Source organism: Haplochromis burtoni, unplaced genomic scaffold (genome assembly GCF_018398535.1).
Source record: "Haplochromis burtoni strain Fernald_Lab_line unplaced genomic scaffold, NCSU_Asbu1 Contig_9, whole genome shotgun sequence".
NCBI lineage: Eukaryota > Metazoa > Chordata > Actinopteri > Cichliformes > Cichlidae > Haplochromis > Haplochromis burtoni.
Genome location: NW_024582370.1, coordinates 1,995,294 through 2,018,485, shown reverse-complemented (window position 1 = coordinate 2,018,485; position 23,192 = coordinate 1,995,294). Strand labels below are relative to the sequence as shown.

At 40.4% G+C, this 23,192-nt stretch overlaps 1 protein-coding gene across 4 annotated transcripts; it reads left to right on the top strand.

The window, feature by feature from the left end:
• Window positions 1-4,180: 4,180 nt before the first annotated feature.
• On the top strand, window positions 4,181-22,700 carry rbms2b (RNA binding motif, single stranded interacting protein 2b). Of its 4 annotated transcripts, none has more exons than XM_042227601.1 (14): window positions 4,181-4,417; window positions 10,713-10,894; window positions 14,114-14,172; window positions 15,202-15,293; window positions 17,859-18,016; window positions 18,259-18,338; window positions 18,492-18,601; window positions 18,711-18,757; window positions 18,851-18,944; window positions 19,099-19,149; window positions 19,232-19,342; window positions 19,499-19,579; window positions 19,677-19,758; window positions 19,835-22,700. In XM_042227601.1, the coding sequence occupies exons 1-13, from the start codon at window positions 4,301-4,303 to the stop codon at window positions 19,752-19,754; spliced, it is 1,260 nt and encodes a 419-aa protein (XP_042083535.1). In that variant the 5' UTR covers window positions 4,181-4,300; the 3' UTR covers window positions 19,755-19,758; window positions 19,835-22,700. The 4 variants fall into 4 exon arrangements, with proteins under 4 accessions (XP_042083535.1, XP_042083547.1, XP_042083533.1 ...); XM_042227613.1 differs by having other exon boundaries at window positions 4,182-4,372; XM_042227599.1 differs by having other exon boundaries at window positions 4,182-4,417; window positions 10,710-10,894.
• The last annotated feature ends 492 nt before the right edge of the window (window positions 22,701-23,192 follow it).

Below are 23,192 nucleotides of genomic sequence, written 5' to 3'. Positions count from 1 at the left end.
CAAAGCCCGAATCACACGAGAGAATGTCAAGTATGCAGAGAATCTGTGAAAAACATGCTTGAAAATTCTGGATGTCTGTTAAAAGCAAGCATATTTAATTTGAGTTCAAGCATGAAACTTGAATATAAATAAAAAGAAGGTTTGCAAGGAAATGCTGTGGTGGTAACTTAACTGTTTTGCAGCCACGCATTGCATGCATTTCAGTAATGCTCCCTTGAAGCTTTTCTGGAAAACATATTTACTGCCAGCAAATTTGTCTGCTTTTTTTAAAAAAAAAACAAAAACTTGCTGTACATCCTGTCTGTCAGTGCACTCAATTACTGCAAACCCTTGTGTCACCTCCACCTTTTGTGAAAGGAGATTTGTGCATTGTCATTTAAAAAAAGACAGACGCCAGCATGTTGTGTGGGAGACAGGTTGAAAGAGTGCCAGCATAAACACTCCCAGACCACATGTTCTCCCAGGGCAGAAGGGCTGGCTTCTCTCCAGGCACATCTGCACACAATCCCTCAGCTCTCAGCGAGTGAGCCAAGGAGACAGAGCGGGGCAAAGGAGGGAAAGGAGAAGGGAGAGAGAAAAGCATTCCCAGACAGGGAGAACCTATCTGTTATGTGAAAAGTACCATGGTGTCAGTGATGAAAGTGATGACATCTGACTTAAAGAAACAAACAAAACAAAACAAAAAAGACAAAGAGAGCGAGAGAAATGATGAAATTTAAAATACAGACAGACAAAAATTTACTCAGTTTGAAAAAGAAGTAAAGTTTTGTGACTGAGGACTCACCACCATCATTGCAAATCTGTACATCTGTATCACACCGTTAGTTTACATGCCAAGGTCTGCTTGGCTGCAGTCATTACTTGTATCCTTGAGAGAAGATGGATTGCTGCATAGACAAAGCTGCTGACTCTCACTTAGCCACAGTCTACGTTTTTTTAATGTATGCATGCCTTATGGCTGCAGATGCATGTGATTTTCCACACATTTTTACCCCGATGCACATATTTTTTTTAAACACACACGCATCCCACTTCCTATTAAGCTTTCCTCAAGGTTTTTCTTGTTTTCTGCCCTTTGGTTTACTGGCAGAATGTGGCGCTGTGCTTTTCTTCTTCTTCGTCTTCTTTTTTTGTTGTTGCTAAAAGGTAATTACTGAGCAAGCAATGCTGACAACACCTGAGGAATGCAAAGCATGCAGCACTGGGCTGTGTTCTAACCACCCACCAACCTCTCCCCACTCACCACACCTCGCTTCTCCCCATCTGTGACCCTCCCCCATTGCAGCCAACTAGCAACTACTTTCACAGGGATCGTAGATGCAGATGTTATACGCAGCACTGACGTGATTCTACCAGGAAATATGAATCAACAATAGGTTACTGCAGATTAAACTTCTTCATTAAAAAAATCAATGAAATTATGATTTTTTTTGTCTTAGTGTGGAGGAAAATCCTATCCAAAAAACCCTTCCTCTTTCCCAACAGGCCCTTTTATTCCCGTTACTGGTGAATTTGCAGTGTGTGTTGGCTAGCTCGGGCACACTGCTGACTGAGTCACTCCCCAAACTGTCCTTGAGCTCTGTGGAACTCACAGCCCATCTGGCTGAGTACTTGCACAGATACACACACATCAAAACATTGCATAGATTTAAGCAGGGGAAGTAAATGACTATGGGTGACCCAGTTGTGGTCTGAAACTGGTCCAGTCGAAAAAGAATCAATATCTGGCTGGAGAGAATGATGCCATACATAGAATAATGTTATTTTGTCAACCAATGCATCGAGTTTTGACATTGCACGCGTGCACATACTTGGGAGACAGCGATAGAGGGTGGAGAGAGACACAGAGATTATGAATTCAGCTGAGCCTCTCCCGTCTGTCTGACTAGACCATCATGATGAAATCTGGATGAAATCCCTTGTGCATGTAGATCAACCTAAGTTTACGGGCTCGGTCTGAATTTTACAGTCAGAGATGTAATATTCACATACGACAGTTAGGTAAGAAACAATATAGCTGATGTTGCGTATGTTTTCTGCAAACATGAGGATTAATCAGAGTACACAAGAAAAGGCTCGGGGGTAAAAAGATTTATATGGCAAGCAGCTCGTGTTAATAAAAACAGTTATCGTGCATTGTGAAAATATATTAATAGAAGGGTGGGAGCTCATTTTCATTTTACTTAGAAAATCTTGACATCATTTTCTATTTATTTTTAATACATTAGTATGGAAATAATTAGTAGTTCCAGCTGTCCAACAAGTTTTTAATGACAATAACTTATCATTAGATCATTCCCGTTAAACACACACACACACACACACACACACACACACACACACACACACACACACACACACTATTTAATGACTACATTTCCCCTTTTGACACAAAAGTTGGCATAGCAACATTTTCTAATCTCAATAATCAATATTAGCCCTCCTCTCCTCTGTTGAGGGATCCCTCTGTGACTACAGTTGCATATAAATTTTGCAAATAATTTAGACATCATCTTGCCTATTTCACCTATTTTTAAATTTTTTTTAAATAAGATTTGATTTAATGTAAAAATGATTTAAGAATTGTAACCAATTGCAACCAATAGTAACCAGTTTGAACATGGTTAAAAGACTGTAAAAATCTACATATAGACAGAATGATGCAATGATGTGAAAATCATTTAACCACCATATTTAATAATAATAATAAAAAAAAGTATTAAGACAAAATATTAAAATACTGCTGATATTTATTATTTCAAGAACAACATCAACACTTTAGATGTCAGCCTCATGTTTAAAAAAAATTAAGATTGGCAACTATTATATGCCAGGATCCTATACTGGCATATAATAGTGAGTATGGATTATAATGTACATAGTATGAGTATCTTACACATCAGTGAAGGTACCATGAATACCAAACATTAAACTGAGGTTTTGGAGCAAGTTGTTTTTCTCAGGGAAAGCCTTGCTTATTTCAGCAAGACAATGCTTAACCGTGCTTCTGTTCCAACAGCATGTCTCCACTGTGCAATAACCTGGTGTTTTATAGTAACCTGCTTACAGTTCAGACCTGTCACCCACTGAAAAGATCTGACACAGTAAGAAGTGACATTTCTGATGGACTCCCCTGAACTGTTTAGCAATTTATTTCAAGCAGAAAAGAAAAAAGATTACACAGAAGTAAACATCATCAGCTGTACCATCTTGTTTTTCTACTATTGTCAGTTAAACAAAGTGTGTAAAGGTTTTGCAAATTCCTGCATCCTGTTCGGATTTATATTTTACACAGGATCCCAACTTTCTTGAATATGCAGTAGTGGTTCATAGAGCTGGTAGGTAATAGTTAGCCTTAAAGAGCTGCTGGCTGTTTGTTTACTGCACCTGTACATCTTGGTGTGGTGTTGAAGTTAGGGGGTAAAATTTCAAAAGAAAAATAGAAAAAGGGCCAGATAATAAGGCAAGGATGGGACAAGTGATTGTGTAAGACAACATATTTGATGTGTGGGCTTCATTTTCCTCAGATGACAAGGGTCAACGTCTGTTAGGGAATTTGGCCTGGTGCTCTGAAAGGTTTGGAAATGCACTTGGCAAAAGTATAGAGAAAAGAAGGGATGGCTGAAAACGTTATTAGAGAGTCAATCTAACTTTAATTATATAATTAAGGAGAATACTAATTAATGCTTCTCTTTCCATCTACATTGGCCTTAGGCAAAAACATTATCTCAACACGTCCCAGTTTTTTTCCCTTTTCTTTTTTAATCTCAGTAAGCTGCTGTATTTCAATGTCTACTTCCAACTCAGGAAATAGTAGCAGTGATCTGGTCCTCCTCATTTCATATGCACTAGAGGTACTTGACCCAGGGCTTGTGTATGGCTTGAGCAAAGAAAAAGCCAATAAAAAGTGTCTACTGTTAGGGAGATCACCTCATCTAAATCACCATTCCCATTCTTCAAAGTGCACTTTAAGCGCAGGCAGCTCTGCATTTCTTCTTCCTAATAATCATACTGGGTTGGAGGGATGACTTAAATGAGCACAACACTGGAAGTTAAAGCAAAAAAAAAAGTCTGCTAGGTAGGTTATTTATCTCCCTGCCTAAAAGGTGTTATTATTTGGCGAGAAGGCACAACTGGAGACGAAGTCAGTATAAATAAGCATATAGCCCAGTGCTGAGAGTGCTGGGAAACGCGGCTCCAATCACTACCGCTGTTCCTGGCTCAATTTCCCTGGCTGACGTCAGCTGACTGCCTTGGCTCTCTCCACTCTCCGCTCCTCCGGACACAGCGCCGAGTAAAAATGCTGCTCTCTGTGTCGCCAAGGACAGGAATCAACCCTTACAACAGCTACAACGGCAAAAACACCAAGAAGGTAAATAACGACACCACCGGCCACTTCTATCGCGTCTTTCTCAAAGTAAGTCATTTTCCCCTCTCGATGCGGTGTTGTTCGAGCTCTGGCTCTCCAGTTAAAAGCTGCTCGGCTGTTTAAGCTGCAGTGTCCTTGAAAGTGGATCACAGGCGACGTTTAAACTCGCATACTTGCCATTGCGGTGTTCGTTTCCGGCTTTTTGCTTGTTCTTCTTTAAACTGTTACACATTAAAACGGGGCCCGTTACGTTGTTGTTCGTGAAATAGTAGCAGGCTACAGTTTGCTTTCGTTTGTTCTGATACGGCGTCTGCTCGCTTCCTATACCGAGCCTGCACACAGTACAGCTTATAAATGTGTTGTGGAGGCACGCTAGGCTCAGGATAAGCTAATAAAGACGAAGCATATTTGACTTTAATGTGGATTCGCCGGGTTTTAATGTCATATATTCGGCTAAGTTCTCTTCTCATTGAATTAACCACAAGTTAGCAAAGTTTTTTTTCCCTCTTTCACGCGCACCAGCATGCCCCACCCCTTCTGTCTTACAAATGATTACTGATGGCACTGAAAAGGAAAGTTACTGAGCCCACGAAAGAAGTCTAGTGTAATCGATTTTTCTCTTTTTTTCAGTAAAATGACAAATAGTTTTTAAGATAAATGTTGATTATTTTGCATACTGAGATGAGTAATTGATGAGGTGACGTGCAACCACTTTTCTGTGCAGGCTGTATGGATTTTTCTTAATTAAAATTCTGGAACTCGCACATGTGTAAAGATTATATATAACGTTTGCAGTGACGGGGAAATGTTACTTAAGTCAACGATTTGAAGTTTTCGTTGTTTGTTTTTGCTCGTGATAGTGGCAGCATTTTTTTTAAACTAATATTTAACCCCAATTTTTGGATTTATAATGTTGGTATTATAGGTATTTTGCATCACTATATATATATATTATCTACATAGGCATATATAAAAATATGCCCGCACGCTATAAAACGGCATTTTTTTTCAGAATAACGTGTGAAACAGCTGAAACGCTTCCCGTCTTTCCCTTCTTTTTCCTCGTCATTCTCTCTCCTGGCTCAAGAAGACTGGAAAGAATTCAGATTGCTCAGATTAATGATCTGGAATTCCTGGATTCAGACATTGTGCTCACTTCTAGAGGTGCTTTGCAAACTGAAACCCTTTTTTTGCTGAAAGAAGACATGCACACACAGTTTTTTTTCACCCCTACACACACACCTTCACAAAGAAAGGGACGTGTAAATCCAGTGTCAAGTGGCAGCCCCTGGTCTGTGTCATTTACTACAAGAAACAGGGCGGAGAAAAGAGAGGGATTAAGAGACACCCCACCCACCCCCCCTTCCTCTGCTTTTGATTAACTCCCTGATCTTTTTTTTTTTTTTTTTTTAACTTTCTCTCTTTTAGCCTTACAGGCTGTCTAAGTGTTAAGATAATTTAAAATAATTTCCCCCAGGGATCAATAAAGTATTCTGATTCTGATTCTGATTCTGAAGATGAACCCAGGTTTTAGTCAGGAAGAGAAGAGCAAATCGGTCTCACCTCCGAGCCGCAGGACATCAGGGGTTTTCTTATGTGGTTCTTTCCACCTTGCTGTTTTTCTCAGTCTTTTTTTTTTTTCTCTGCTTGAAGCAACAGAAATTTAATATAAAAAGATTGCATCTGTTATACTAAAATCGTTTCCACTGCACCTAAGGTTTCTTTAGCCTAGGAGGTGGGATGGATCTGTCTTTCTGTGATACAATATATCATCAATTTATAAAAGATGCTGTTGTTGCGTAGTGCAAACATGATCGACTTTGTGATGCCAGTAGTTTGTGCATAGATCGAAGGCTACTGTATGGTAATAGAAATAAGCAAATATGCGTTTAATGATAAGCAAAATGAATTTTTGCTTGTACAGTTTAATTCATCTGGGATTTTATAGGCTACTGTGTTCTTATCTTGTGATTAATATGAACTTAAATCAAACAAAAGAACTAAATGTGGTGTCTGACCGATGTTGCATTTGTTTTAACATGCTCTGTATCAACAGATTTAGCATTGAAGCGTCTTACAGTGAGACTCATACAGTTAAAAGCATGCGTTCTGCCTCATTTAGCACTCATTGTTCTTGCTTGGGTGAAAAAGTCCTTGAGTCACCTGCTCTCCCTACAGGAATCACCTGTGCTCCCTCCAACTGTAATCACCTCATCGGTCTTTAGCTGCTCTCTGCAACATGGTGTAGCCCCCCCCCCCCTTTTTTTTTTTTTTGTAGTTATGCTGCTGGCACAGCTGTGGTGAGAACACACAGCGCTGATTTATCTTTCTGAGGCTGTAAAGAGATAATCGTATAGTAACTGGGAAGTGGGGACTGCATAGGGAAGCAACGGAGCATCAGTTGTTCATAGGCAGATAGCATTGATTAGTTAATATATAGTGAAAATAAATAACATCCTCATGCATTTTTCATTCAATGTGCGTGTGTATGAATCAGATAGAGAGATATAGATAGATAGATATATAAATAAATAACCTCATGATCAACATTTCAAAGACGTGAATTGCACCGAACGGTGGCGTCTCTGGGAATGTAGTTCAGTTTAAAGAACTTTAATCTTGAACCCATGGTCCTTGTTACTCCTTGTATTGATGTGCTGCAGAGGAATGTAAAGAATGCTGACACTGTTATGGATATAAGGAGCAGTGTAAACGGATACTGTATGTCAGCGGTTGTGGATTGACAAATAACATGCATGCAGCTGGGAAATCAGTGGTATGCAAGGAAGTCAGGTTTTGTGCAATGATTAACTGAGAAGAAATGTAGCCTGTAAAATGAGATTTTTAATTCCTAATCATTTGAATTAAAGGTATTTGTCACAGGCTACCCTTTGCATGCATATTTTCATGTGTTTGCACCATTACATTGGAAATTACCTTACATGGGTGGCAAAACACCTGGAGCGGGACTGGGGCAGATGGGGAGTAGGTGTGGAGCTGACTCACTGCCATCCTCTTTTCAGATGGAGCCTAGCAGAGCGCTCTTAATGAGACACTACCTTCTGACTGGAGAGCACATGAGAGGGATTAGCACTTTCCGCTAACAAGCTCAGATCCCAATTAGTAAGGCTTCGCTTGCCAGAATCGGGCCCGGGCTCGGTCTCCCGTCGGATCCTGTCTCCCCAAGCCTTTGCAGGTGCATCCCTCCTGACAGCCTGTGCAGGCCGCTTATCATGAAGGCGAGGGAAAGCACCAGAAAAGACTGTGATTGTGGAAAAACAAACAGTGTACTGATGCTAAAGAAGAGAGGGAGATTAGAGAAGCAGGATAAGATGAATGGGGTCTGTGGTTTTCTCAGCTCGAATAAAAAGATAGCTTTCAAGTTCGGAAGGATGACTCCATATCGGTTTGGAAATCATAAGGCAGCTGAGTAGTGGGGAAGCATAAAAGTTTGCACATAAATCACTATATAAAGCAAGGTTTGTACTAGGAGAAACTCCATATCCTTTCATTTATTTTATATGCCTGTAGCCTGTTGTTAGCTTGACTAAAGATTTGGTTTTGATATTCGTCTAGTTTGTTCAGAGGTTTCTATAAATATAGTTTAAATAAAGGCTCCACGGACAGGAAACATCTTTAAGTCTCTAATGCTGTAAAAATTCAAACTCTATATAATCAAGTTCATGTACAATGCTGTACCATTAGCCACTTACATAATGTGTCTCTGATCCTTAATAGTGTGTCATTACAGTAAACAAAACACAACAGAGGCCCTCCAGCCTTTCTTTCACAGCTTGGAAACCCTTGGTTTGAATTCATGTTACATTAAAAAAAATGCTGAAATACAGAAATGGCACCAAACTAAATTTTGATATCTCCATCTTGCTTCCTGTTCCTTGTTTCCTGCTTTAAACGGCAATATTTCTGTGTTAGCTGGCATGTGACCAGTCCTAAATGTAGTGCACCCCTATTAGTCCTGTCACTGTGGTTTGTTGAAGCAGCCATTGATTGTCTGTTTTTCTGCTCTTCTTGCCCATGTGTGTAAGACTGTTTCAGTATTTCTGGGCTGGTACAGTTTACTCAAAGCTGAATTTTGAACTCCTACAAATGTAGGGATCTAACAGTTATGAAACTGAGATCTGCATACCGCAGTGTTGTCTTCCTGTATGGTAATGTTGAGCGTGGTGGTTAGCTAAGCATGTTTGTCTGGTGAAAGATCGTTCAGGTAATGGCTAAATTCGAAGTGCATCGGAATGACAGAGTTTATGTTTGTCATCATGGGTGTGCATTAAAAATATTTTTCACTCACATCTTCAATAGATGTGCATTCATTCATTTTTTTAAACCACTGTTAAAAGCTTTGGAGAGATATTAGTTGGTTGTTGAATGTTACCCTTGGTATTTAAGAAGGAAGGGAAGAAGACATGGGTCATAATTAGGCTGATTCCAGCTGTCTTTCTTCCTTTCTGTTAATAAGCTGATGGCCTGAGGGTGACCTTGTGAGGTGCAACAAGCCATTGGTGCAGGAAGATCAATCCCTTTATAGTAAAGATGCCGCATATAGCTAAAGTCTTACTTTGAGTTGGATACAAGGCTTAATCGATCCAATACATCCATCACATTCCTTCTTATTGCAGGATTGGGATCTCTGCTGCTGTCGGATGACAGAACTTTCTGATATTTAAACATGCCTGCTGTTAGGCAAGGGTTAGTACACATGGCTTGTGTGTTGTTGCTTGGTAATGGATTAAAACTATATTTTGTGACTCACCCACCGCTACAAGCCACCCCATTGTTCTCTGTGGTTTGACCTTCTGACCTCAGTTAATCAAACTGTTCCTCCTCCTCCAGCAGTAAGAGGGGAGGCAACACCAAGGCCAAGCGTAGCTGGCGTTTTGCATACATTTTACTTCACATCCCTACTAATTTAATTTGGTTGGCACAAGATGGGATCAGCTGGAGTAGCGCTGTATACAGCTGTCATTGTTTGCTATCTGGCCACCGACAACACTCTGGGCATTCAAAAAAGTCATGTGTCAGTTAAATGAGTCCGCTGTGGTCTTAGAAGTTGCTTGTATAATGTTTGTTTGTTTGAAACCACTTTGCTGCTGATGGGAAGCTTAAGTATGTTTTCAGAAATGTATGCAATCACCCATTTCTGCTTAATAGAAAGCTTTAGTTTTAGCAGGTTTTTGTCAATATCCACCTAAAAGGAATGCTTTATAAAACTTCCTGAAAGAGTCTGTAATGGTATCATTCAGAGTGAACAAAGTTTGCTTCATCAAAACAGCAAAAAAAAAAAAAAAAAAAAATAGGGTGTCTTTTTAAGCTTTTCAGCTTTGCTTCTGTATATAGTTTAATTTTTAAACCAAGTTCTGTAGTTTTGGAGAGGCCTCTGTAGGTCCTCAAGGATTTTGATGATGGATGTTGTGCATGTAAACTCACTTTTTTTTTTTTTTTTTTTTTAGCCGTCATTGTTCTCCAATGCAGCTGTCTAGCAGCATTCTTCTGCTAAATGAAAGGTGCTTCTGTAAAAAGTACGCAGGAATAGCAATTAAAGAATTAATGTACACAAAGTTAAGCCATTCAGTCTGATTGGCTAACTGGACTTTTCCACTGTTCGCTGGAGAAAGTCCTCTTTTCCATCTGTTTTTAGCAATCTTCCCAACACGAGTTGTGTGCCATCTGTGAATCCTGCGCTCTTGCGTTGATGGTTTGTAGAGATGCCTGTAGAGTTGGATCTGCACAAAGACATACTCATGCCAACCTGTCCATTCTGTTGTTCTATGGCAGCCACAGCACAGTGTGCTGAGAGGAGGCACTGGCTAGCTTTTAGAACTCGTGAACTAGCTTTAGATGCTTGTTTTGATGGAGGTTAAAAAGTCAGTTCACCAAAACGTACATGAAAATATGCAATGTACAAATAAAAACAGGCATTTTAAGATGTCTCCATATTAATTTTGCATACCCTAGTAAATGTGGCTGATTGAATGAATCTTTGTATATGAATGCAATCTGACTTTTATTATTTAGAATTTGTTTTTTGCAAATACTACAATGGTACATACTATTTCTTCTCATATTTTGCTTCATATAAATAGTATAAATTGCGTAATCGTAATACTTGTTATATCTTGTTTTTCCCTCACAGTGACCTGTTATAATATTTATCTGACTGGCCTGACCTGTCCAGCCAGATTAAGCATTAAATTGATGCTGATATCTTGTCTGTGTCTCTCTAGCCTCAACTGGTTGTTTTTTTTTATTTCCAGTTAATGACTGCATCCGTGCGTACATCCAATTTCATGTACCTAAAAAGAGCCCTCTGTTTCCTCCACAGCAGACATATGTGTCCCCGTCCAATCATCAGATGGCTCCCCCAAGCCCCAACAGCAACACCACCACAATTAGCAATGGCAGCAGTAACGGCAGCAGCGGGGGAGAGCAGCTGAGCAAAACCAACCTTTATATCCGTGGCCTCCACCCAGGAACCACAGACCAGGATCTGGTCAAACTCTGTCAGCCGTAAGTCACCTAAAACACATTTACTTCAGCGTGCACTTACACCCAATAAATTTCTCTGGCTGTCTGAGGAAGCATGAACCCGGCTAGAGCAGACTAGATTATAATGGGTGACTGGTGGGTGATGGCTGGTCGGCTGCATGGATGAAAGGCTTGCATCTCTACTTTTGGCAAATAAAGAAGATGTATAGTTTCCATACAACTTAAGTGCACAGCAACACTAAACCATACCATATTTGGTATTTATGTAATGTACAAGAGGGCCACATTTATCCATGCATTTTTTTTTTTTAACACATCATGTAGTGGCTTTTTGGAAAAACGAACAATCACTGGGGCTGCAAACTAAGACCTTTCAGCCTGACATAGCTGAGCACAGACTTTCCAACAACTAGGTACAGAATGTTTAGTCTCACTCTCTCATGCTAATTCATTCTGTCTCTTCGTGCTCATTCATACACTTTTAATCTATGATTATTTTTTCTCTTATGTTTTAGTCATGATACAGTATGACAGTGAGCCCTGTCATCCAGATACAGTGTCACTTCTGCACTATAAATATCACGCCATGTTGCTCATCAGTGTGGCTGTGAGTCTTCGAGAACTTTGTTGTGGACAGCATGTAGTCAGACATCAAACAGCAGCACCATCCAATCCATCTGATATGTTTGTTAGGCCTTCAGTGGAAGACATCAAAACATGCAGGGCTGAGATGAATGATCTGCTCTTAGTTAATTGAATTATGGAGCCTGGTGATGAGAACCAGAAGAGCAGAGGAGAGTAGTGGGAGAAAAGGAGGGAAAAGAGGGCTAGAGAGATTGAACGAGGGAGGGTGAGGCCTGCTATTTTACAGCTGTCTGGAAGCTATGGCTCACATGAGGCAGCCCAACCCTACAGGAAACGGCAAGCCCAGGGGAAAGGGAAAGACAAACAAGGGCAATGGTAGTGGGGGGGTCAGAGGGGGAGGAGTGAGTGGAGTTCAGGGTTTGTGTGTCAGGTGGTGTTCTGTGGGGGTAGTTCTCATATTTCTGCTTTTACGGAGCAGATAAAAATCACTGCATGAAATGTGCCTTTTAGCAGAGCACATTAAGGCTGATGTAATTTTCAGTTAAACTAGAGTGAAAGAGGATATTGTGTCCAATAATAGTTAAAAGGGTAACGGCTTGTAGATGAGGATGTAAAGCAGCAGGAAGACTACTCATGTAGGGACTCTGACTTACTTTGCTCTAGTTGGAACCGTAAATCTGCGTATACTTTGAGGACGCAGCACTTCCAGAGCTCCCCTCCCCCACACTGAGAGTTGTTGCATGCAAGCTCTGTGATGTACTGTGTACCAAGTGAGGGATGAGAGACGGGGATGGGATTGGGGGTTGGCACTCCATTGGCCACCGGGCCCTGCATTTGTGTCTCCGGGTGCCTTACTGCCGCTCTGGTTATGCAGCAAGTGTGCAGCATGAAGAGCTCATAACTTAAATGCTAGTTGTTGTGAGAATAAGCAGGCTGATGGCACTGCCATAGTGTATATGCAAATGTAGGAACGCAATGCTGGCATATCCATCCAGTCAAGTGAGTGGCATTTTGTCACTTGGAGTCAGAAATGCATTGTGAAATTGCGGTTTTGCATATGAGGGCAAATGGCCCTCCAGCTTATACACATTGGATGGGATTGCAGAAAATAGACCAAATGAATGACTGCAACATGAAATATCTCTGTTATAGTAGATAAAATATCAAAAATGTGTGATTGTCAACACAGCCCAACATGCTCTCGTGCATGTTATAAGGACAAGGAAAACCCAAAGAACAAGCCCACATCAGCATTCAGGTTGGGATTTGCTTGCAAGGTAGAAAAGTGTTTGGGTTTTTCCCCCTTACCGTCCTCAGTTTGGCACAATCAAACAGAATTTTTTTTTTATTTTATTAATCCTTTATTTATCCAGGTTAAAAATCTCATTGAGATTAAAAATCTCATTTCCAAGAGAGACCTGGCATCATGGCAACAAAAGTCACATACCACATAGGTATATAACATTTAAAACAAATACAATATCCCATACAAACATGTGTAAAATATACAATAACAGATCAAATTAAGAGTACATTAAAAACAATCACACTGAGTAAAAGAGCTGTTCTCTCGTTCCTTTAAGACAGACTTAAACTCTCCCAAGGTAACCAGTTCTGATCATTTCAGTTCCTTCTGCAGATTATTCCAGGAAGCAGGGGCAGCGTATTTAAAAGCCCTTTTCCCCAATTCTGTTCTGATTTTTGGGACAATCAATTGTATAATAATAGAATAATCAGATGAAGTTCTGTAATGTGAATTTATATGACTGTTTGATCTTCTTGTCCTACATAGATGACCTTAAGCCATTTAAAAAAAGTGGGGGAAATGCTTCCAGGCTTGTGTTTTTATTTTTATTTTTTGTTTGTTTTAAATGTGTTTATATAAAAAAAAAAAAAAAAGAATATGTTAGACTGTCACATTACAGCTAACAGGTCATCAGCTAATCCTGACTTACAAAAGTCAAATTATTTATGAAATTGATTTCTCAGAGTGAGGCAGTGGTGCTGTGCCACTAGATGCAAGTTGAATTATATTTCAGGGGGCACTAAGACCCAGTGGAGGGTTAAAGGCTGTCTAGAGAGAAGCTGGTTAGTAGAATGAGAGTGTGGCTGGGAGCCAGTATTGGACAGGACAGCCAAGGAGAGGCATATCAGATTACACTGCATGCACATGCCTGGAGAGATGGGGATTGATAGACCCTGCTGCACAGAACCATTCGCCCAAGTCGAACACTATCCTATGTATTTGCAGTATCTACGGCTAGGTGGGGCGAGGGGTGTGGGTAGTTAATGTAGAATTTTCATATTTACGGTGAATTATGATGCAATCTCTGAAAAAATTGATGGGGGGAGTCATATCTACCAGTTTGCCACTGCATGTTGGATTTCCCTGGAGATATGATCCCTATTGACATTTGTGTGTGAGCTAGAATGAATGAGATATGGTAAATCTATAGTCCTCCTAGAATGCAGAAGCCCACGGGACAGTATCATTTTTTTCTAACTGAATTTGCCCTGCCTTGGATTTATTATCAGATGAGGTGATTGTGTAACTTCATTGAAATCTTTAGATGATTTACAATTTAGTTATCAAGAGTATTACATCTACACACAGTGGAAGGACGACCTCTGAGTGCAAACCTCACTGTTTTTCAGGTATGGGAAAATTGTGTCCACAAAGGCCATCTTGGACAAGACTACCAACAAATGCAAAGGTGAGGGGTTGTTGTTGTTGTTGTTGTTGTTTTAATTAAATGAAAAAACACAGCTGTTCCATGCTCATCCATAATATTTGTTGAAATGTGGCCTTTCAGTTCACTAATGCCTCTTCTAGTCAGCTGATCATTGTGTAGCATATCAAGTGGTAAAATTACACCACAAATATGAAACTAGTTTCTCATCATGGTTTTTACTGAAATGTGTGGGAGGAGGAGAAATACCTCATTTTATTTAGGCAGGATACTTTCTTAATAGAATGTGGGGGAGGCAGCACAACAGGTCCCTATTTGGTGTCTGTAGGTTCACTGTCAGATCTGACTGTATCACACATCCTGCCTTGCGTCACAGTTTTGCTTTTGTTGTTTGTTTTTTTTTAAAAACATGGTCCAGGCTTGGTTGCATGTGTGAAAATGCTCATAGTTACACATCGCTGCACAGAAAATGAATAAAAAACATAACCAATACGAACATGTTAGAGGGAATAGAGTTTCTGTAAAAATCCAGCAGAGAAGGAGAGGACTACTCTGAGCCCACAGCACCGTCAACCTTGGACTGGGCGAATGGGCTTGCGTGTAAATAAGAGACCGTGATCAGATGATCCGAGATGCCAAAGTTCAGAAATCTATAAAAGAGCAAGATCATGTGGGGTCTGGTGTCTGATAGTTTATAGAAATCACTCCTTTACTTCATGGGAAGCCAAAAAAAAAATGTTGGTGCGATGTGAAATCTATGGCTGGTATCGGTAATGTGCAAGGTTACAGCATACTGCTGATAAAGTCAATAAAGCTGTTTGACAAGTGCATGAAGCCGTCAGCTTCACACTGTACCTACTGAGTAGGTGTGTGTTTATTTTTTTTTAATATGGGCAGCGTCCTCCATCTGTCCCCCAGAGGGACGCACATTCCAGTCCTAGCCAGCTGTCTCTTCAGATTCATACACTGTTACCACGAGTACCTCATGAGTTCAAACTGTGCACCTCTCCTGCAGTATGCACATCTCACTGTCATATATTTTGTTCCCTGCAGGCTATGGCTTTGTCGACTTTGATAGCCCAGCCTCTGCTCAGAAGGCAGTGACGGCACTGAAGGCTGGCGGAGTGCAGGCTCAGATGGCCAAGGTGAGAACTCAGCTTGAGGTATCAAAATTCGGTGGGTTAATTTATAACTGCTTGGCGTAAGTTTAATTTAGCCTGAAAGAGCACTTTATCAGTGTCTCAGCAAAAATGTTGAATAATGATTTGATTCATTAATTTCACATTAAATGTTGACTCATTAATCATAGAGGGAAAAGGTTGCTCCTTGGATTTTTCTGCCTCTTAAGAAATAACAGATCTCTCTTGCTGTTTCTAGCGCCCCATTCTTTAAAAAAAATAAAATAAAATCAAAAATCTATCACGAGATATTCCTGTATGCTTAAATCCGCTTTTTTCATACATAAAATCGCTGGCTTCATCAGTCTGCATTATGTTGTTCAGAAACGGTCATTCTTATGTTCATTTTCCCTGCAGCTTCATCCAGACGGGGCCTCTGGTAATGCTGGAGCATATGTCATGTGCTTGACATTTGACTGTATATCAAGTGACTTAGTTAGTGTCAGATTTTTGTTACTAGTTTAAGTAACAGAGAGAATGAAAGGGTTGCAGGGATTTTTAAACCAGAGAATCATCCAAACACCAATTACTAAACAGGGAGAGAAAAAATCATCTGCCCTGTTTTGGTGAGGATGTTCTTACCTCAGGCTTTTTGAGTTCAGCAAGTTGCACAGCTTCAATGCAACATTGCTCATATGATTAAAAGGCGGCATTTGGAAACTTAAACATAAATCACCTACATGTTTAAATAACATCAGCAATGTTCCAACTTCTGCAGTGACAGCGCCGCAGAGTGCTGTTCAGAGGTGAAGCCAGCACCCTGCGGCGCTGTCACAATAATAGTGCACTTTAAGACTATTTCTGTGCACAAAGAGTCCACGGATGCTTACATGTATGTATGTGTTTATAGTGGTGATGGTGTTTGGGGAGCACGTCCCAGAGCCTGCTCTTTGAGCTCCCTGCACAAAGGACCTGTCTGTTCTCCCTAGTGGCATCTGACTCAGTGTCTGAGCAGTTCCCCAGTCAGCAGGGCACAGTGCCCAGCCACCCGCCCTGTCACACGCACGCCCACAGACACACAGAGCCCACTTGACAATCGCACACGCACTTCAGCAGCCTTGCCTCAACCGGATTATGACACGCTCTCATGGACTCGCACACCACCGGCGCCCTGGGAAAGCTGATCTCTCGTTAAGCTGGATCACTGACATTCATACGGCTTCTTGCTCGCAAAATAACTTGATTTCAGTCACCCTTTCAGCCCGGCTTTACAACAAGACTTGTGTGTTTGCGTCAGAATTCTCTCTGACTCACTGTGACTCATTCACAGATGAAATCCACAACTGGGGCTTCTCTGCTGCTCGCTCTCATGGGTTCAAGCCTCATTGCTAGTGTACACTGCGGGGAGGGAGGAAGGTGAAGGAGAAATCACCTTCATCGCAGGTCGCAGCGATTACACATGCATTATTCATGGCATGGAAATTAACTCGCGCTGCATTTACAGGTTTTTAATCACATCTGCACTCTGAGATAATGAATATGCATAATGGTTAGAGGGCGATACAGATACCGTCGGTCACATTAAATTTGTTTTAAGCAGGGCACAAAGGAAATTGGAAGGGGAGGAGCCTACAAAACAGTTCAAGTTGCTTAGAGTGAAACTTTCTTTCAGCATGTTTTCTAATCATTTTAAATTCAGATTTGGAAGCGCTGCATATTTTCTCTGGTTTATAAAAGCCGACAGAGCCAGCATCTGTGCCTGCATTCAAGGTCAGGATTACCACATGAATATAGCTGCCTGAATGCAAGCAGTGCATTAGTAACATGATCGAGGAAACGGAACGACCACGTTTTTGGTAGCACAATGCGTGAGATGTTCTCCAGATTGTTCCCGAAGGTCTTTGTCCAAAATGTCACTGCTCTCTCTCTCTCTCTCTCTCTCTCTCCACCAAGCGAGAGAAAGGGAGAGCACGTAATCGCTTTAGATCATCCAGGGATGGCAAGCCATATGAAATGTAATTATGCTTTGATATCACAGTGGCTGAATCGCCTGCTTTCATCCTCTTAAGGTCCTGGCTCTGAACAATGACCCCCTTTTTTTTAACCCTTTGGAAATAAAATATAAGTGATGGAAAATAAGAGAAGAGTGTAATGAAGATCTGTGCAGATTACATTTGTAATAGTGAGCTATAGAAATAGAACTGAAAATTTCACTTGACTTAAAATGAGTTGAGCTGAAATCCAGCCAGAACTTTGTTCACCGTCTCTTTTCTCTCCAGACCTCATTCCAGGCGTCTCATGGGTCCAAAATGAAATCTGACTTCAGCTTCAGACCTTCTACCTTTTCTTGCTGCTTCTTTTTTTTTTTTTTTTTTTTTTTTTTTTTTTTTTTTTTCTGTCCTCTGCCTTACATCCTCCAAATATCAGTCATCTCACACACTTCCTGTTCAAAGGTTATGTAAATTTCCCAAATGTTTGCTGGCGGCTGTATTTTCTTAGAACGCTTCTATGGTCATGCCTCAGCTGTTGTTCTGTCACAAGGAAACCAAGAGCCCCAAATCATTCACCTCCCTCTGGCTTCTCTGTGGTTAGCAACAGGAACAAGACCCCACCAACCTGTACATCTCTAACTTGCCGCTGTCAATGGACGAGCAGGAGCTGGAGAACATGCTGAAGCCCTTCAGTCAGGCCATTTCCACACGCATCCTCCGTGACGCCAATGGAACCAGTCGAGGAGTGGGCTTTGCCAGGTACACGCTGTTGTAGGACAGCTGGCTGAAGTTGACTAGTTGTGCTGTAACCTTTTGTGTATTTAAGAAAATCTCAAGTCCAATGGGAGTACTAAAGTTCAAAGCAACTTTTTTAGTATAATGTTGGGTGAGTGGGCCCTCTGGTGGTCATTGTAGGTAGAAACCTTTCAAGCAGAAGCTGTCATTCAAAGAAGTGATGGATTGGCTCTCTAGTTTTATTAAGCACAAAATATGTCCCTTAGGATGGAGTCGACAGAAAAATGTGAGGCCATCATCCAGCATTTCAATGGGAAATATATCAAGACTCCACCTGGAGTTCAAGGTGAGTTTTCTGGAGTTTTTTTTTTGTTGTTTTTGTTTTTAAATTTGTGGCTGAGTAGATTGTCTTTATTTATTCAGCATCAAGACAACAGTCTTATTAAAACGGTTTTAGAAAACTGAGTGTTATCTCCTGTTTGGAAAACCTCTGGTTCAGCACCGTCAGAACCCTTGCTGTGTAAATTTGCTGATGGAGGCCAGAAGAAGCGCCAGAGCCAGGGGAAATATCTGCAGAACGGTCGGCCCTGGACAAGAGATGGAGAGACTGTGAGCTTTGTTTTTTATAGTTTCTTTTTTTTATGCCTGTAAGGGGGGGATCCAAACACCTCATGTTTCTCCCTCATAATGACATTGCTCTTTTGTTTTCTTCCTCCAGGGAGGAATGACCCTCACCTATGATCCAACCACAGCCTTACAGAATGGGTCAGTATGCTGGCTCATGCTAATCTCTTGTATAGCCCCAAGGAGTGGTGGTCTAAGCTGTGGTCACTAAGAAATCTGTGCCTCTTTCTGCAGGTTTTACTCCTCTCCCTATAGCATTACCCCCAATCGGATGATTGGACCAACCTCCCTTTCCCCATATATGCATCCACCTGTGTCCACCTATCAGGTACTGGGGTTGTTGTGTTTTCAATTTTATAGCTTTTTGGTTTGAAAATTTGTTTTTAATATTTCAGCCATATTTTCTTCTTTATTTTCTGCAACTATTTTGTTTCTGCACGTGTGTTTTTATATTAACTGACACGTCTTCGATTTTCTTGCAGGTACACAACCCGTCCTGGCTACATCACCAGTCATACATAATGCCACCCACAGTGAGTATCTGGCAGTTTATTTGTTTTTGTTTCTCTCAAGACCCTTTTAATTTAGCTTTGATTCTTGCTGTTCCCCCCATAGGGAGCTGTCCTGACACCTGGGATGGACCACACCATGTCCATCCAGCCAGCATCAATGATGGGGCCTCTAACACAGCAGCTCAGTCACCTCTCTATGGGCAGCAGTGGTACAGTAAGTACAGTGCACAGTATCTGGCTATGAGAAAGGCCAGGGTAAGAATTGTGTGGTTTGTGCCTTTTGAGTTTCAGCTTCTTTTTTTGTATTTGAATTCTTCTCCGGGTGCAGATTCACACAGCTAATGAACTTATAATTTCCATTCTCTTCCAGTATATGCCTGCAAACACATCTATGCAGGGGACCTACATACCCCAGTACACCCAAGTGCCTGCCACCAACATCTCAGTTGAGGTACTGCCCTCCACCTCTCGCCTCCCTTTGGAAACATTTACCACTCAAACTTTTACATAACTGCAGATTAATTAAATATTTGGTGCTTCTTTCTCAGGAAAGTGCCGTCCAACAACCTGTTGCCATAGAGACGCCAACAGAACATGCAACCTACTCTTACCAGCATAACAAGTAAAGAGGTGGGTTTTGACTGATTCCCCCAAGTGACTGTGTGTGCGTGCGTTCTAATTGGCTGATCTTGTCACCCTGCGTTAGATCTTCATCTGGGGCCCGACTGACTCTTGAGGGGTCCCAAGAGCTGAGATTCCCTGTGTGAAGAACTAGACACTCCAGGAACACAAACTGTTCCACACAAAGGACAAAAACAAAGATATTTTCTATGAACTCAGATTTTAAAACAAACTCTTTTACTTCAGACAAGCAAAGCTGGAGGACAGCAGACGGTGGGGAAATGGAAGAATGGAACAATGAGCATCTATTTTGATAACGGTCAAGAAAAGTTCAAAAAGCTGTTAAATGTGTCGTGTATGACCATTGATCATATTCTTTTTTTCTCTCTTCAAAACACTACTCCGGGGAGCAAGGATGAAACCAGGAAAAGAACATTTCAACACCATGTTTTAGGTCATGTTCTGCTTTTGTAAGATATGCAGTTTTTGTTTTTTTTACATTTTTCTCCTTTTTGACTGATGCTTTCAGACTTGAACCTGCCTTTTTGTAAATAGTTCTTTGGTTATTTTTTTGTGTGTTTCTAGCCTCGTCCAATTGATTGATTGGTGCAAATATTCGGAAGCAGAAAAACTGAAGTCCTTTTTAGAAAAAGCTGATCTTGTAAGACTGATATGGTGCTGACATCGATTAGCTTCTTTCTCTCACAAAGGCAGCAAGTTTGTCAGGTATGAATCTTACCTGAAGCAGTCTCACTTAAGTTTTTTGGCACTTAAATATATTTAAAAGAAAAAAAAAAGTTTAGTTCCAACAATCTCAACAAAGCTGCAGACAATCAGAAGATTACACAGAAGAGAACATTTTAAGCTGATGTTCGTTGCCGAAATATTTCAGAGCGGACTACTTTAAAAGAGATGAATAGATTTAAAGCATTCCAGTTGTTGTTATCCGAGAGTTTTAAATATTGATTCACTTTGAGCTGCTTCACGTGATGAAATCCAAAGTTGTTTAACAGGGATCACATCTCACTCAGAGCTGCCTGTAAATAGATTGAAATGTATTCACACTTTTGCTCGACTTCCTTGATACATGTGATGTAATGTGTCAGTGCCCCCCCCTTTTCTTTTTTTTTTTTTTTTAAAGTAAACAAGGATGCAGATTCTTCCCTGAATCCCCCAAAAAAATCAGATTTTCTGAAGCGGGAATGAAATGTTGTTATTAAAGTATAAAGATGTAATTACACAGACATGGAGATTAACTGGTGACGCATGAATCTGTCCTGTTATATCTGCAGAAAACACTACTTGGGTGATTCATAACGGCCAGGCTATGGCTTTGAAACTGGCCATTGCTGTGTGTTTGCAATCTTCTTCTGCATTTCTGGTTTTTACCGTCATGTTTTTTGTTCTTAAACATTATTTAAAGGTTTCATTTTTTTTAAATTCAGTTTCAAAACTTTTAAGATTGATCTTATTTTTCAAAGAAGCTTTGATTTTTATTTTTGATAGTGTGTTGTGTGCTTCATAGTGAGAAATAGAGGTTTTCACGTTTTTTCTTTGTGTTTTGCGTACTTGCTTTGTTGTGGTTTCAGTGTTGATGTCAAAGAGGCTTTAATATTTCAGTTCTGTCAGTGTCACCAGTGTTGGCACTTTTAGACATAACTTCTCATGATGGATGAAGCATGTATGCTAGGTTCAGATGCATTGTTACAGAGTTGCACCGCATGCAGTCGGTGTAAGAGCAATTTATGTTGAAAACCTTGACTTACCTCATCCTGCCAGAGCAATGTAGATTCAGTTTGTGTTCAATGTTCACAGGCAATAACCAACTACAGTAGGTCTCATGGCTGATCACAGCTGGTACTGTGTCCACATCCTTTAACTCTTCCGTCCAATGTTTGGAAAACATGCCCCAAGGTCTGTTGATCTATGCAATTAATTTATTGTCCTTATAAATGCAATACTACGAATATCCAAGAGACACCTCGTGTTGCGACAGTGGATCACCTCACAGTGACTTTATATTCTGGCTGACGTGGCTTTTCTCTTTTCATTTTAAATAATTTGTTTTGGTTTTTGTGACACATTTGTCTATGGTTCATTAATTGTAAGCAGAATTGCAACATCAAAAGGGAACTTTTTCATACCAAAACGCGGTTGTTTTAATATGACTGTAGGAAAGTAAGAACTCCTAAAATAAATAAATATGGCAGATTTTTTTTTTTTTCTTCTGTCTCCATACGTTTTGAAGGCACATTGCCACTTTTTGTTTAGTTTAGTTTAAACACAGGCACCATAGCATTGTTTTCATCATTCCGCTCATTTTCCACTTTTACGGTTTGGATAAATATCGTCCTATCTCGTTCTTTCTTAGCTGTTACTTGTTTTCCTCTTTAACTACAAAACCTTTTATTTCCAGGTGACAAATAAACCTCACAGAAATGCCTTAGATTTCGCTGGAAGGGAGTGTGAAGTGCTACTCAGCTGTGTTGGGCTTTATCTCTGACTGGAATTGTTTTCATGCACTGCAAACTGTTGAAGTTTTTCTTTTTTTAAACTCCTTGAGATACTAGATCTATGAAGCAAAGAAATGTTTAAATGCTGATTCTCTATTGTGTGTTTACCATTCCACGATTTTAATCCAAATATATTGAAGACAAAAAAAATGAATTGTGGCTTATTGCTGCTAATTTTTAAATTATTTCATCTGAAGGTCATTTAATATATCCAGTCAAAAATGGGGTCAGTTTTGTAACCATGTCCATGAATTTGTCTGTTTCTTGTGCGCATCAACCTCTCCGTAAGTGTTTGTGCCATGATGCAGGGCTTTTTGTTTTTTTCCTTCATAGAGAAGAAATCCCTTCAGTTTTTAAACTTTCATCCTGGTTTGATTTTTGAACTTGCCATTTTTTTTTTTATTTTTTTTTTTTTAAATAAAAATTTTTTTTCACTGTGACAGTGCTTTTGTTTGTTTGTTACCTAAAGTCCCTTTAGCAGGTTGAAGACAACATGGGATGTGCTGACCATGACACAACTTTACAGCATGCTGAGGAAAAACCTACACATAATCCAGGCATCTTAAATGCCATGTGGCTGAAACCCACCCAACAACCACTGATCTTTGATCAGTTGTCAATGGCCTTTTATTAGCGCTTGTTGATCAGTGGTCATGGAAATTTGCATATTAATGATCAAGGAACTGACCTAACAGCCCATTGTTCATTCAGTAGGCTAGTTTGTCATTGTGCAAATGTACTGTTTATGGCTGGGGAAGCCTGCAGTCAGCTTAGACTGAAGAAGTCACCTGGATGAGTGATGAAATGTTTCTCCCACTGAAAATGCTACATCCAGAAACGATGCTTTGGGATTTACTTACCTGGACAACTGAGCGTGCATCAAGATGACATGAGATATGCCATGTTTTCATCTAATCGCTCTTTGGCAGG